At 31.6% G+C, this 17,122-nt stretch overlaps 2 protein-coding genes across 2 annotated transcripts; one reads left to right on the top strand and one right to left on the bottom strand.

The window, feature by feature from the left end:
* The first annotated feature begins 4,751 nt into the window (after positions 1–4,751).
* LOC124920001 (methylenetetrahydrofolate reductase 1-like) lies at positions 4,752–12,491 on the top strand. Its single transcript, XM_047460385.1, has 11 exons — positions 4,752–5,182; positions 5,566–5,626; positions 5,710–5,792; positions 5,888–6,061; positions 6,483–6,656; positions 6,764–6,864; positions 6,994–7,105; positions 10,601–10,681; positions 10,753–10,930; positions 11,744–12,078; positions 12,238–12,491. Exons 1-11 carry the CDS (start codon positions 4,787–4,789, stop codon positions 12,319–12,321), a joined length of 1,779 nt encoding a protein of 592 aa, XP_047316341.1. The 5' UTR covers positions 4,752–4,786; the 3' UTR covers positions 12,322–12,491.
* A 13-nt stretch (positions 12,492–12,504) lies between these two features.
* LOC124920002 (tricin synthase 1-like) lies at positions 12,505–14,985 on the bottom strand. The gene is made up of 9 exons (XM_047460386.1): positions 14,555–14,985; positions 14,428–14,481; positions 14,248–14,331; positions 13,682–13,807; positions 13,385–13,452; positions 13,230–13,299; positions 13,072–13,137; positions 12,896–12,973; positions 12,505–12,802 (listed from the first exon to the last, which is right to left on the bottom strand). Exons 1-9 carry the CDS (start codon positions 14,819–14,821, stop codon positions 12,761–12,763), a joined length of 855 nt encoding a protein of 284 aa, XP_047316342.1. The 5' UTR covers positions 14,822–14,985; the 3' UTR covers positions 12,505–12,760.
* Positions 14,986–17,122: the final 2,137 nt, after the last annotated feature.

Genomic DNA, 17,122 nt, shown 5'->3' with positions numbered 1-17,122 from the left:
TCATGAATTTTTCTTTTAAAATAAAGCATTATTTTAAAAAATGTTAATGATTCCTGACAGCTTTTTAAAATTAGTTAAAAATAATTAATTTTGGGGTTCAATTTTAAATAATCCGGAGAATTACGGTAATCAAATCACAATTTGATTTTTTTTTTAAATCCGCTGGTTTAAATTAATTAAACATAATTATTTTAAAATATTATTTGTTTTGAAACAGAGTCGTAAATTTGTTTTCGAAAATCAATAAAAGTTGGCGTACGTATACAAACATATTGACTAGAGTTTTCTTTTAGTTTGTAGTTTGGTGATACTCGGGAAAAAGTTTTCGCGCTATGTCTTCCGTACCTATTTTTAAGAAATGGTCTCTACTTATAAAATTGGCTTTTAAAAATCGATTGAATAACATTTTATTTACCGATTATTCTTCTGGTTCTAAACATGCATGAGGTTTGTTCGTTAATTAAATATTAAAACAAAGGCTGATACATGTTGTTGAGGATTACTTAGGGTGGAAAAACCTGAAGAATATCAGTCATTTTTAAGGGCATTAAGGTTTAGAAATAATCACCAAACAAGCCTTTGGCAAAATATTTTTGTGGAAAGTATTCCAAAATATTTTGAAATCATTTTCTATTTTTTTGAATTTTTAGAAAATGGTTTGGGGTCCAAAATTATAAAAATAATTTTGGGTTTGAAAAGTTGAACTAAACGAACCTTAGGACCGGAGTCCTAGGTCCTGGGTTTGTTTTTCATTGGTCAAGGTCAAAAGACTCTCGGTCTGGGTTCGGGATTACTAAGTTATGTGTATAAACCTATCGGTTTGAGGTTAGCTTGGGGCTAATATCATCGGTCCTAGGTCAAGGGGGCTCTTGGTCCTATGTTAGATTTATCGGTCTGGGTGTATAAACCCATTGATCCTAGGCTAAGGGATCATCGATCCTAGGTTAAGTCTATCGATCCTTGGTTAAGATGGTCATCGGTCCTAGGTTATGTTCACCGATCTTGGGTGAAAGGAGTCCTAGGTTAGAAACATCGGTCCTAGGTTAAGTTCCTTGATCCTAGATAAAAATCATCGATCAAACCTCTCAATCCTAGCTTAAGAACATCGATCCTACTCTATGGTCCTAGCTCAAGAACATCGGTCGGACTCCACGGTCCTAATGAAATCTTTGATTGGACTTCATGGTCCTAGGCTAATATTTTCCTTTTGACCTTTAAGTCCAGACTGAGGATACTCGTTCGGATCTCACGGTCCTAGGTCAATAAGCCACGGACCTAATAAACATCAAAAGTTCTTTTTTTAATTCATTTTTTTATTCTGACTTGTTGATCTAAGAGCTTGGGTAGCTTCAGAAAGCTCCCATGAACATAGTGATCATCATCTTAATGTATCAATCGACCTGGATGATGATCAGTTTGTTCAAAATATTATGTGATCTTAATGTCCTAGCTCAAGAACATCGGTCGGACTCCACGGTCCTAATGAAATCTTTGATTGGACTTCATGGTCCTAGGCTAATATTTTCATTTTGACCTTTAAGTGCAGAATGAGGATACTCGTTCGGATCTCACGGTCCTAGGTCAATAAGCCACAGACCTAATAAACATCAAAGGTTCTTTTTTAATTCATTTTTTTATTCTGACTTGTTGATCTAAGAGCTTGGGTAGCTTCAGAAAGCTCCCATGAACATAGTGATCATCATCTTAATGTATCAATCGACCTGTTGATCAGTTTGTTCAAAATATTATGTGATCAAAATTGGGTTTTGATTTTAAAGTTGTTTTGAAGTGTAAGGAGATATACTACATATACTTGATTGATATCAAAACAAGAACACTGACTTGTTTGAAACAATTCAAGAACTCAAAATTTTCATTTATTTTAAAAATTTTTATTTTTATCAAGCATGATCGAAACGGATAAAACATGATCCAAACAGTTGTCCAACATCATTACAATCATGTTGGGAAGCTTTATGGGCTGTGATTCGGTCGAATTAACCCAAAAATAGCAAACCTATTTATTTGATTTTAAAAATTCAAATTTGAGTTTTTGTTATTTAGATCGATTGATCAGTTCTATCATATCTAGATAATTTCTAAATGATCCTATGATCAATATTCAATCATAAAATCACATGAACAACAAACCTTCAAGCTTTTGTAATTTGAAATATAAAAAGTTTAAATTCAAACTATAAATATAAATTAGAGGGTGGTTGGAACATTATCAAAGATTGTAAAACACTCCTTGATCCTTAGGGAAGCTTTTGGGATGCTCAAATCCAAGCTTCATGGCCTTAAACAGAAAATTTAAAATATCCAAAGCTTTAAAGTTTTAATGGTGGATTTTGATTTTCTTCGATTTAAGGGTTGTGTGTTGGTTCCTTAGCTTCGGAATGACTTGAGAGGGGTATTTATACTCATCCTTAGTCGGTTGGGGAAGCCAAGTGGGCTGAATTAGTCAAAAGCCATTAATGGTTTTTCACTGTTCTTGACTTATAGTCGCCAGAATAGGTAGTGACAAAGCCTACGGCTATCGAGAGAATGATCACCGTCGTAGATTGATCATTCTGAGCTTTGAATCAGCTCATTTGGTGGACCAATGGATAAGTTCCAAAAATTCAAAATCAACACGGTTCTTCAAGTCTATCCACATGGCGTCAAGATAAGTAAGACGATCGGAGACAAAAACGACGTCGTTTTTCCGATGTTTGGCGTTCCGTCAGGCACTGGCATTCGGTTAGCGTCTTGGCTAACGGGGCGTTAGTCGTTCCGCTACGGCCCAGGCACACATTTATTTGGCTACAATCGGCTACGTTCCCTTCTCCTAGGCGCTGAAACAAATTTTATTGGTTTCGGCCACACAAGATCACCAATATATATTTTTATTAAATTCTTAAGGTTTATTTGAAATTGATTTTTCTTTCACCATTTTAGCTTTATTTTTTATATCTTTTTAAATACATAAAATATTAGGTAATATTTTACCAATTTATTTTATTTATTTGTTGTTTTTTTATATTTTTAAAATTTAAATAAATAATTCTCTTTAGATGAAATGGATACAACAATTTATCAAAATTATTTATTTTTATTCTTTAATTTTTCTAAAATTATTTTAAAGAAATGGGTATAATATTTATCATAAATAATTTTATTTTTATTATTTTGACCATTTTACTTAACTAATTAGGTTTAATTATTACAATAATTAGTCAAATTAATTGTTTTAATTTATTTTTGTCATGGGGTTAATTATTTTGACTTTATTTATTCAAAAATAAGTGATAATAAATATTTTAATTTTATAAATTGAGATGTAATTTTTTAATGTTTATCGAGACGTAAGTTTTATTTGTTTTAATTTCATGTAAAACACCGACCTACAATACTAATAATGGCTTGGTTTATTCATTTGTTTATTTTAACTATTTTAGTTTTATTTAAAATGTACGTAATTTAATTAATTTTGAATCCGACATTGGTATAATGTCCCACACTGGTATAATGTCGTTTCAAATAATATTTATTTTAAATCTCGTGCAATAATTTTAACCATTTTAGTTTTATTTAAAATGTACGGATTTTAATTCATTTTGACTCCGAGACCTCGGACCGGTACAATGTCGTTTCAAAATCAATTATTTATTTTAAATCTCGTGCAATAAGCCCTTATATGGAATTTTATAAAAATTTATATTAGCTCAAGATTTTATAAAAGTTATAAATTGGGGTATAAAAATCGAGTGTCTACACATTCGTTAACTCCGTGTCAAGGATTCTGATATGTGACCTGCGAATTAAATATGCTTGATCCAAATGGTCCAAGTGCTTGTTTTCTTTGGGCTTTAGATATTTTAAATGCTTTTAGCCTTGGCTTTATTTGATTTTTTTAAAATTCTAAAACATATAAAATGTTTTTAAAACAAAAACACAAAAATATAATTTCATTAAAGACTAGTTTGTTTGTTTTTTAATATTTTATAAGGCATTTGTACATATAAATAGCATTTCAAAAAATCTTTAAATAAAATCTTGTGTGATTTATTTTAAAACTAACTTGATTAATTTATTTTTAAGGTTCAAAAAATTCTTAAAAAGAACCAAATTTATAAGAATTAATAATACAAAAATATGTTACAAGTTCATTATATATATATATATATATATATATATATATATATAAATATTTGGTTGAATTTAAAACATAATAGTTAATATATAACTTAGTTAGTTAGAGTTCTTCAACTTACAATTTATAGATTACAAATTTTAAATATATGTAGGTTATTTTTCAACGAACTACTCTAAATTTTAAACACCGGTCAACCCGCAAATCAACCATTACTCGTGTAACGAATCGTATATTATGATGGGATGACCCAATAGTTAAGTATATATATTTATATATAAATAAAAGAAAAAATGGTTCACTTGCTTTTAATAAGAAAACAGTTCTTTTAAATAATAGAATTTTAAACAAATAAGACCCAATTATTTAAGGGGTTGGTGAATTTGAAAAAATAAATAAATATCTATAGCAACATAAATACAAAAGAAAAGGAGTTGGTGAATTAGAAAATAATAATAATAATAATAATGGATGATGGCAAACATAAAATAATTAAAAGGCAAACTCTTAGTTACTTACAAGGTTAATGTTTCAAATTAGATATGCTTAGGAAAGAAAAAACCAACCAATTTTGTTTTAGCAATTGCGGTTGGTAAGATCTTCAGTTTCATATAAACTCACATAGAAACTAATTGATCATAGTGAAGAGAGATGAAGGTGATAGAGAAGATTCAACAGGCGACCGACAGAGTTGTCTTTTCCTTTGAGTTCTTCCCACCGAAGACCGAAGATGGAGTCGAGAACCTGTTCGAGAAGATGGAACGGATGGTGGTACACAATCCTTCATTCTGTGACATCACTTGGGGAGCTGGAGGTTCCACGGCGGATCTGACGCTGGAGATCGCCAATAGGATGCAGAATATGGTTTGTGTTGAGACCATGATGCACCTCACTTGCACAAACATGCCTGTTGAGAAGATTGACCATGCTCTTGATACTATCAAGTCCAAAGGCATTCAGAATGTTCTTGCTCTTCGAGGTGATCCTCCTCATGGTCAGGACAAGTTCGTTCAAGTCGAAGGTGGATTTTCCTGTGCTCTTGATCTGGTAATTATTACTGTTAAATATTCCATAGATCTCATTACTCAATCATGCGTTGCTGCTTCTTAGATAATTGATGTTGATGGACTAAATTTGTGATCTATGAATTTCAAATGTCACCATCAACCTATGCAGTTTGTTGAGAATTCTACATATATGGAAAATGTTGCTTGATAGTTCATATCTTCACTATTATCTACTGATTTTATTTAAATATGCACATATTATCAATTCAGTTCAGTTCTCGTGTTGAAGACTTGATATAGACAGTTTGTATTATTAGAAGTCGGCATACCAACAATTCTATTAGTACAAATTTCAAAAGGAATTCAATTATGCACAACTATGATGATGTCTGCTTATTGTCCAACTTCTGCTTGCTTGTTCAGGTAAAGCACATGCGGTCCAAATATGGCGACTACTTTGGAATAACAGTTGCTGGTTACCCAGGTAATCTTCCTTAACGAAGTTTTCAAGGAGCAATTTACACTACTTTACTGATAAATATTTTTCATGACTTGTTATTCCTTCAGAGGCACATCCCGATGCCATAGAAAGTAATGGTCTGGCTACGCCGGAGTCATACCAGAGTGACCTAGAGTACCTCAAAAGAAAGGTGTTCTTATTATAATGACATGAAAGATGCTGATATTGATTTCTCATTACCTGCTGTCATTTATTAAATCTGGTACAATACAAACATTTTTACAGGTTGATGCTGGAGCTGACCTCATTGTCACTCAACTTTTCTATGACACTGATATTTTCCTCAAGTTTGTGAATGATTGCCGCCAAATTGGAATTAATTGCCCCATTGTCCCAGGCATTATGCCCATTAATAATTATAAGGGATTTTTTCGCATGACAGGTTTCTGCAAAACTAAGGTATGGAACAATTGGTTTAATTTATAGCTGCATAATGCACATTATGAATTGGAAAAATATTATGTTATTATCTTTACTGTAATGCACCTATACAAGGATCATTAATGCTCTTGAATGTGTTCAAATTCACATTTTGATAAATCACTCTTTAATTATTTTACCAAATTCAAGTTCTGAAGTTGATGTCAGGTTGGATGATAACCCTTATGTTGAATCAGCTGCTGGTTTTGCACAGAAACCAAGAAAAGAGGATTCCAATGAAAAAAACATGTTTTATTTATACCCATTTTCAAATCTTCGGAGATTGTGAAGCAGAATAGCTTTAATGTGTTTATTATTATTGTCACATTTTGAAGATTGTTAGCTTCTTCTGGCAATGCTTTTAAAGTTGATGATGCTGAATTTCCAATCAAATGTGCAGATTCCTGCTGAGCTTATTGCAGCATTAGAACCTATCAAGGACAACGAAGAAGCAGTCAGATCTTATGGAGTTCATTTTGCAACAGAAATGTGCAAGAGGATTATGGCCACTGGAATTAAGACATTGCACCTCTACTCATTAAACATGGAGAAATCTGCTTTGCAAATATTAATGGTAACTGATTCTCTTATCAAATTTTCCAATTTAAAAACTAGAATTCTGGATATTTTGTTTTGTTTGAATTCTTTCAATTTCTGAAACTGGTTTTCCTTTTCTAATAGAATCTTGGATTAATTGAGGAATCCAAAATTTCAAGATCATTGCCCTGGAGAAGACCAACAAATGTTTTCCGTGTCAAAGAAGATGTTCGCCCAATCTTTTGGTAGGCACAGTTAATTGAACGAGTATCATGATTCCAGACATTTTAGATAGATATATCCTGTATACTTATTCTTCATTACATAGTTCCTTTCAAGAATTTCTTCAGACTTTTGACTGTTGAGTTTCGCAGGGCTAATCGTCCAAAGAGCTACATATCAAGGACAATAGGTTGGGAGCAATACCCACAAGGGCGATGGGGAGATTCCCAGAATGCATCATACGGAACCTTGTCTGATTACCAGGTAAAAATGAGTAGTATTGAATCTTTTGGATGACTGTTTGTGGTTTCTGCTGACGTAGAATTTTGCTCATTTTTTTTCTTTCTTATTGGTCACATTTAAAACGGTGCATCTGAACTTAGTCTAGCCCAAATTCAGATATGATTGAAAAAATTCATTGCCGATATAATTGCCCTTCCATCTGGAGGTGGTGTCCATTTGGGCTCAGTTAGGGCTAAAAAAATCATATTGAGCGTTTTTGGTACACCGTTTTCACATAAAAAAAACATATTGAAGAAAACCGTAATCCATCTTATTTTGCCACACAAAATAGAAAGTTGAAGAAAGGTTTAAAAAGAAACCAATCCTTCTGTCACGTATCCTCGACAACTTTTCACACATTTTACATAAAATGAAGTTCACTCACACTTTTGTGTACAGAGTGACAAAAAAAACCATTTTCACTTTTTATTTTGATCATTTTCAAATGTGATTGTGACGATTATTATTGTGCGGAAAGAAAGAAAATGAGGATAATGACAGATGAAGAGTGATAATTCATTTATCAAAATGAAAATCATCCTACAAATAAAAAAAAACTACAACTATTAATATGTCAATTACATGAAAACGTAAACAAATAACTTAAATAAGCGTAATCGTAGAATAATGGTGATGTAACGGAAATTAATATAAACCACAAACAATTAATGGTTGATATTAATTCCTATACTAAAGTCAAATCGTTACAAATTTCCACATTGCCTTAGTATCACCCAACAAGATGAACTTTATCAGGTTACTTCCAACTGTCAACATTTAGCAAGTCTAAATTTGGTGAATTTGTTAAGTGGGACCAGCTTCGTGAACATGTCAACATGATTATGATGACTGGTGATCTTCTTCAACTTGATTCTCCTCTCAGTACGAAGAAAAGGATAACAAACATCAATATGATTGATTCTACCATGATGCACTTGATTCATGGTCAAACAAATAGCACTTAAACTATCACAAAAAACAATTGTCTGATTGTGATGGATACCAATGTCACTAATTAATCCTTTCAACCATATACCCTCCTTAGTTGATTTCTTTTGCGCCATATATTCAGCCTCGGTAGTGGACAACGTCACAGTCGACTGTAATGTTTCCTTCCAACTAACCACATAGTCACCAAAGGTGTAAACATAACCAATTATGAGAGCATATTCTGAGTCTGAATAACCAGTTACGAGAAACTGGTTACTCACATAAATGAGACCAACATCTAATGTGTCTCTCAGATAGTGAAATGTTTTATCGCTTGTCAGTATTCCTTACTAGTTTAGACATAAACTTGTTAACAACACTAACTGAATACGCAATACCAGGTTTAGTATAGACCATGACATACATTTAACTGCTCACCGCACTTGCATACGGTACATGAGACATGTGTAACATATCAGCTTCAAATTGGGGTGCGAACGCTGACAAATGATCAATAACAGCTACAAGAGTATTTAGAGTCTTTGCTATACTCATCCCAAAACGGGACAACATTTTCAAAATATAACATTTCTACGAAAGGAATAACTTCTTTTGAACTCGATCTCTTACTATTTTCATGCCTATAATTTTTCATGCTCCACTTAAATCTTTCATATCAAACTCGGAACTAAGAATGTATTTCAACTTTTGAATCTCTGCCATTTTCTTGACTGCGATTAACATGTCGTCTACATACATGAGTAAATAAATCAAAAAACCATCACCGATTTTGTTGTGATAGTTTAAGTGTTATCTGTTTGACCAAAGATCAAGTGCATCATGATAGAACAAAACATATTGATATTCGTTATTCTTCGTACTGAGAGGAGAATCAAGCTGAAAAAGATTAACATTTATCATAATCATGCTGACATGTTCACGAAGTTGATCCCACTTAACAAATTCACTCATTCACCCATTATTTAGACTTGTTAAATGTTGACAGTTGAAAATAGTATAATAAGGCTCATCTTGTTGGGTAATACTAAGGCAAGGTGGAGATATATAACGATTTTCCTTTAGTATAGAAATTATTATCAACCATTAATTATTTGTAGTTTATATTAATTTTCGTTATATCAACATTATTCTACGGTTACACTTATTTAAGTTAGGTGTTTACATTTTCCTGTAATTGACATATGAATAGTTGTAGTCTTTTTCTCGAAAATGCAGTGTTCACACAACTCAATGTTGGTAACCTTGTGGCCAAATAGAAGATCCCGTTTATACAGAATTTGCATCCACTCTCACCTATATGTCCAAGTCGCATATGCCACAACTTGATTTATTAGGGTGTCGATTCACAGAGTTGGATGTGACCGCAGCGGAACCTATCAGCGTTTTACCTTATAGTATATACAATTTATTTTGTTTGATACATTTCAGTATTACTTTTGAACCTTTATTGATATTTTTTCTAAACTTAAAACTTTTATCATCTAAAATGCCTAAAAATATTACATTTTCTTCAGTTGAGAAACATGCTTAGGGTCCTTATTTTACCATCATCAATCTGAATCTTGATAGTCTCAATACCCATAGTTTTACATATGACATTGTTTCCCATGACAATGTTTCCACCATCATAATCTTCATGGGTATCGAATCATTCTTTGTTCGGAATCATATGATATAAACTCCCAGAATCCAACACCCACGTATCAATAGGGTGTAGAGAAGCGTTAGCTACAAGGGCAATGTCCTCCTCAGAGTCGGTGTCTCTGTCTTTCTGTGTTATAGCATTCGTGGAATATTTATCCTTTTTTTAGGACAATTGTTTTTCCAATAACCAAGTTCTTTATAATAATTGTAGATGTCTTTAGCACTAGGGCCCTTAGATTTGTATTTTCGTTCCTTCTTTTTTCCACTCTTTATAGTTGAATGTTCTGACAATCAACCCAGATGTTTGATTGTCTATAATTTCACCGCTCGCCTTATGCCGTAGTTCTTTAGAATGAAGTGTTGACTTAACTTCTTCTAGAGTCACGGTGTCTTTACTAATAACGAACGATTGAACAAAATTTTCAAACGAGTTGAGTAAAGATACTAACAAAATTAATGTAGCATCTTCGATCTTAACATCTATATTTCTCAATTCAAGTAATATAGTGTTTAATTTATCGAGATGTTCACGAAAAGACTTACCTTCAAACATACGAAGAAGACTGAACAGATGTTGGCTTTAATAAGCCTATGAAATATATTTGGATCTATTTCCAGAAATTTACTAGTGATTTCTTAGAAACAAAAATGTTTCTAAATAAGGACTAATTGAATTTTTTTTCTCTTGAAAACAGTAAATCAGAGAAATGTGCATATTATGTTCTTCTATGTCTTCTTAAGTTTGTTTCTCATCACTTAAGTTGTGTGTGTTTGTTGTTTTAATAGCAAATAAGAGCTTGAAATGTTGCAAAGGCAAGAATATCTTGAGCTCTAGTACCTCATTTAGCTTCTGACATTTGTTAAGCTTTCATGTTCCTGCAGTTTATGAGGCCAAGAGCTCGTGATAAAAAGCTTCAAGAGGAGTGGGTTCTTCCTTTGAAGAATGTTGAAGAAATACACAATGTAAGATTCCATTTCATTTTGCTTTTCTGAAAACCCTACTTTCAGTTAACACAAGGGGCCTTCTTTATCAGCAATTTAAAAAGTACTGCCTTGGGGAATTGAGAAGCAGTCCATGGTCAGAATTAGAGGGACTTCAGCCAGAGACAAAGATTATAAATGAGCAGCTGGGAGCCATTAATTCGAAAGGTTTTCTTACAATAAACAGTCAACCAGCAGTTAATGGTACAAAATCTGATTCTCCTTCTGTTGGTAAGTCTCACATCTTCCATTGTAAAACTCTGACTCAGTTGACCGCAAAACTGACTTGAGCTTATTGTAGGTTATTTTAGATTAATTCTAAATAATCCACAATCCAATCAACAATGTATTATTAATCACACCATTCAAATACAAAAATACCCTCTATTTAATAAAAATATTTTTTTTCATTATATATTTATACCCTTAATATCTTTTTACCCGAAATAACCTAATTTATAATAACACCTCCATCAAAAAAACATTAAAAAGGTTATTTGAAAATACCCACTTGGTCTAATGTTTTTTCCTCTTTTCCCTGTGCATTCTTTTCTAATTAGTAATCCACTGTTTTGGAGAAATACTTGAGAATTAAAGCTGAATGGATATTTTTTATCATGAACTTGTCTCAAAAACCCAATTAAGAGTTTATACTGGATCCAATCATAATTAACTGATGAACTGGCAAATTGATTCATTCTGATCAACTTTTGACCAAATAAAAACTTAACACAGTAATTTGTTACTAGGCTGGAATCCTAATGTATTGACAGAATACCTATTTTAGATCCTAAACTTAAGCTTTAAACCTAAACCTAAACCTGTTTTGAACATCAATTTTATCTAGAAAACCCAACTAGGGACCTGGACTTTGATCCAAACCTAGAGTCTGTTTGATGTATGTGTTTTTGATGAAGTGGATTATTTTGGCTAAATGTTGTAATACTTTAAACTGATATAAAAAAGAAAGTAAGATTATTTTAGTGTTTTAGTTGATGAAGTTCATTAATATGTTTGTTGAGCTATTCTGGATATGATTTTCAGGGTGGGGTGGACCAGGTGGTTATGTGTATCAAAAGGCATATGTAGAGTTTTTCTGCTCGAAAGAGAATTTAGATACTCTGATCAAGAAAAGCGAGACGTTCCCATATTTAACCTATATGGCTGTTGATAAAGGAGGAAACTGGGTATCCAACATTACCCAAAATAACGTGAACGCAGTCACATGGGGAGTCTTCCCAGCCAAGGAAATCGTTCAACCGACAGTAGTGGATCCAGCCAGCTTTATGGTTTGGAAGGATGAAGCTTTCGAGATTTGGTCAACTGGTTGGGCCAAGTTATACCCGGAAGATGACCCATCAAGAAAACTGCTTGAACAGGTAAAAACTGCCAACACATTATCAATTCTGTCTTTAGTTTGTTTTCAATCGAAACTTTTCTGTATCTGAAAACCTATACTAAAACATTAAGTATTTTCAAATGGGCCATTGTCTATGTATTGGGATATAAGGAGTTAAATCTTGTTGATGTTAACACAGGTGCAAAGCAGTTACTTCTTGGTCAGCTTGGTGGACAACGATTATGTCAATGGTGATCTGTTTTCTGCTTTCAAGGATCTCTGATGAACTAATCTTTCTCGCGTTTGCATCTATCATATATATAGCTAGCTCCTACTCACGTTTGTTATGTAATTTTGAGATTTTTATTCTACAAGATGAAATAAGATGTGTTGCTTGAGTGAAAGCCATTCTAATGTTACCTTTTAAGGCAATAGAAATCGGAAAATTACAGCAAACACTCAAAAATGAACCATTGCCTTGTTTGAAGTGCGCTTTCTAGGATTATCTTAAAATAATTCAATATATCAATCTAAATATCAAAATATCCTCTTCATTTGATCACTCAAAAAATCTATACCAAATGATTTAAGGCCTTGAGTTCTTTTTATCAAGATGACCCAAAGACTGAACATGACCACCAACCTTAATATGGTGTGTTCTCCCTAAACCTGATTTGCAAGGTGATAATAACAATGTGCTTTCAATCTTCTCTTTGAAAATCTCATAATTTCCGGCAAATCGTCATACCATCACCGATGGGCACCTAAAAGTGACGCCATCCATTCCAAATAGAAAAATTAATACAATTAAGATGAAGAAAAGCACATCATCATCCCAAACACAAAAAAAAACCTACCATGCTCATGCTGATTCTGCTGTCCTCCATTAACCGTTGATTAAATTCCCTTATGCTGACAGTCTTCGAGTCATTCACCTATGTTTGTACAAAAAGAAAACAAATAAATCAATAATCATTTGATATTGGTTATTATTATTATCCATACACTCAATCAAGCATATCCCAATTTTTACCTGTGAATTAGCAACCTGTCCATGCCAAAGTACATTATCGATCACAATAACACCTCCAACCCTTACCTGTAAAACGTGCGATAAACTTTAAGCTCTTAGAAAAGGCCGATAAATAATGTAAGAAACTTTTGTTTCATCATCAAAGGATATTGCCTCACCAACTGTAATAACAATTCAAAGTATTGCTGGTACATTTTCTTGTCAGCATCAACAAATGCAAAATCATAACTGCACAAGGCAACTGAAGTAAGACTACTTTCACTACTTATAAATCACCATTATATAGAATCGGAATGTGTGAAGAAATATTTACCTGGAGGCTTCACCATTCAGAATCATCGATTCTAAAGTATCAACTGCTAGTCCTTGTTCTATACGTACCTAAACAAAACCATCGAAAAAAATATATAAGTTCCGCAACACAAGTGTAATGTACTAATCCAGTTTCAATACCATTTCATTTGTTACTCCAAATAATACATTTTCTACTATTATAAGCTACTAAAACCCACTAACCCGTCAACTTCATCTACAAAATGATTTATTCATCCAACTTTTTTTCCCTTTTATATATAATCTAGAGCTTTCACAGGTTAGATATATTTTTCACCTTGTGTAATACATCGGCTCGCTCGTAGTACTTCCTTGCAACCTCAAGAGATGTAGCATCCCTTTCACAAGCAACTAAACACCCTGAGTCCGGTAGAACTAATGCAACAGCCAGCGATGAATACCCCTGGAGAAAACATAAACAGAAACCATACTTTCTTGGATTTACATGTCAACAAGAAGAAAGTGGGATATAAAATAGATGGTATTTTGAATGACCTGATTGATGAATAGATTATGATTGAGTAGTGTGCTATTTGAAACTAATCCCAAATAACCCATATGAAACAAAAACAAAGTCTTATTGTTTCTGTTTATGGATCCGTATCTATTTATACCCTTACTGTCTTTTTCCTCAAATACCCTAAATAACTTAATTTTGTATAACCTAAATCAAATAAGGTTATTTAGAAATAAAAACTTGTTTTTTCAAATAATCCATGATCAAACTAAGTGTTTCCAAATGGGTTAGTACTTTGAGCTTCAACAGATCAAACAAATTGAAAATCAAATCAGTAATGAAGTTCATCTTAATTTACAAGCAACAAGCCAACAATGGAAACATACAGTATAAACACCAACTTCAATGCACCTTACTGCTCCAAGTATCTGAACAAGCATCACTAGTAATTGTGCTTGATCAGGAGATACCTATCAACAAATGCAGGTTATAAATCATAATCAGCAAAAGTACACCAATAAATTGTCTGAATTCCAAATGCAAGAAACCCAAAAGAAATGTGTTACCTGCATCTGACTCCCTCGCATTGAGGCAGTCTCTTCTCTAAGTTCCCGCAGTATCTGAAACAAAAGACAAAAGTTTAAGAGACAAGAAGAAAAGTATCAGATTTACATGAACATAAGACGAATTTACCTCTGGCTCTCTAACATTGGACAATATATAACCGTATAGCTGCTGTGTTACGCTAATAATCTGTTTATTCCCGTAGTTTTTGTCGTCGGAGACCACCGTAGAGTCGATGGCGCTGCAGTTTCCACGGCGGCTACTCGTTCGGATTCGTTTGGGTGAAATTGGCGCAAACTGTTGGTTCAATCTTTCAAAGGTTCGCCGGACGGCGACCCTTTGAAGTACGAGATTGAGGAGGGGAGAAAAACTATGACCCAGAAGTAAAGAAGTCATCTTCACTGCGATTTCCTAATCCATTCTCATGTAGCAGCCCAACCCGCCAACCGCATTTACAAATTAGTAAGCCATTGGGTTCTATTTGAGTTTTTGTTTTAGATGAACTTCATCTTGAGGGTTATTTTCTTCAAATGGTTTGGATTGAATTAGAACTTATCCCCGTTTTTTTTTAATCCAAATTGTCTTATGAACTATTCTTGTATGGTATTTTTTTATTCTTAAATATATCAAATCACTCATATTTTTATTTATTAATTTAAAAAAAAATATATGATAGTTAAAGATGAGTGAAACGAAAACCGAACCCGAATGAAAATGATAATAAAAAATAAATTGAGCCCGGATACTAAATATTTCATCGTCCTCACGCAAATTCCATTATTTGTGTACGTTCTTCCTTCAATGATGCATTTTTATACATTTTACTTTAAGCAACATATATTTGTGTTGGCACCATTCATTTTCAATTTTAGCCATTTTTTTCAAAATAGTCCTTAATTAATTTTTTTATATATAACTTTAGATATCTATAATGCAAATTAATCATTCAAGTTTTACTTTTAAAATATAAAATTATAATACTTTTTAAATGTATAACTAAATCATTAAATTTTAAATTGTATTATACTTAAATTTATTTAATTTATTTTATATTTTTACATTATATTTTATAATTTAAATTTTATATAATATAAATTTATTATTTTAAACGCTAATAATAAACATAGAAAAACCATAAAAAGAAATTATATAAATAATTAAACGTACAATATAAATAATATTAGTTTGTTGTTTTATTAATAATGTTTGTTTTAATATATTAGGTTTGTTTATTTAAATGTATTATTGAATTATTTTATTGCGTATAAATTATTGATATATAATTAGTTTTATTTTAATATTATTAAATGAATGAAAAAATATTTAGTTAAATATGTAAAATTAATAAATATATAGATAATATTAATAAGGTTAAAAAGTTACTGTAAGAAAGAATATTCTAAGAATATTTTTTTAATTTAGAAATGAGTTTTTGAATTTGAGATGAATTATGACATGATATTTACTCTATTTTAAATTTATAATTTTATAATTTTTTTAATTTGTTTTTTAATATTTCATTTAAATATTAATTTTAATATAGATGAAATAATATTATTGTTCAATCTTTTCAATTTATAAAATTTAAATAATTATTTTAAATAAATGTTATATTCATAAATTTAAAATAATTTAAATAAAGACCAAAAATTTATCAAATAATTATTTGAGATAAATGTTTTATTCATCAATCTTAAAATAATTAAAATAAAAATCTAAAAATAATTTAGAATAAATATTGTATTCAATAATCACTAATTAAATATTTTTTTAAGATATCAAATAAATCAAATAATTATTTTGAATAAATATTGTATTCATAAATTTAAAATAATTTAAATAAAGGCCAAAAATATATTAAATAATTATTTAAAATAAATGTCACCTTCATTCATTCCAAAATAATTAAAAATAAAACTTAAAAATAATTTAAAATAAATATTGTATTTAATAAGCAAAAATTAAATTTGTTAAGGATCAAATAAATCAAATGATTATTTAAGGAAGAAGGTGTAGTGATTTAAATCTCAAAATAATCATTTATAAATCCCTAAAATACAAACAAAAAGATAGACAAAATATGAATTTTATGTCTATTAATTAAACTAGAATGTAGCCTTATATTTGCACGAGTAATATGTTAAGCTTGAAATTATAACTTAGCTTTCCGAGTTCTTGATACCAAGAATCGGGTTCTTGATAGTTGGGACCGAGCACAGAATTCTATAATCAAGCGCAGCGAAAATAATATGAGAAGAGAATTCGAGGTTAAGGAGAGAAGAACCAAGGTGAGAAGAGAATGTTACTGGAATACACATAGTCGTCCAAGATAGAGGTCAAAGACTGAGAGAATAATTAAGAGTAAGAATTTTCACAAAACTTGCATTCATGCGAAAAAGGGGGTGGACATCAGCATTTATAGCGGCTGAATTACCCAAGAGTAGTCGGTTACAACAACTATTAGAAATAACAAAATTCGGGTTGAAAAACATAAAGGGAAAGAAAAACAGAATTATTAAACAAAAAACAGAAACTGACTCATGTGCACAATAGGACCGAGAAAGGGTATTGGAATTATTCTAGGACCGATGCATTAATTTGGAGACCCTAACATTATCTCCCCCTTCAAAATTTGTCGCCCTCGACGATAAGACTGTGGCTTGGTCAGCCTTTAATTCGCATCCTGCCAACTTCAAA

Source organism: Impatiens glandulifera, chromosome 1 (assembly GCF_907164915.1).
Source record: "Impatiens glandulifera chromosome 1, dImpGla2.1, whole genome shotgun sequence".
Lineage (NCBI taxonomy): Eukaryota > Viridiplantae > Streptophyta > Magnoliopsida > Ericales > Balsaminaceae > Impatiens > Impatiens glandulifera.
This window is presented reverse-complemented; position numbering and strand designations above follow the sequence as displayed.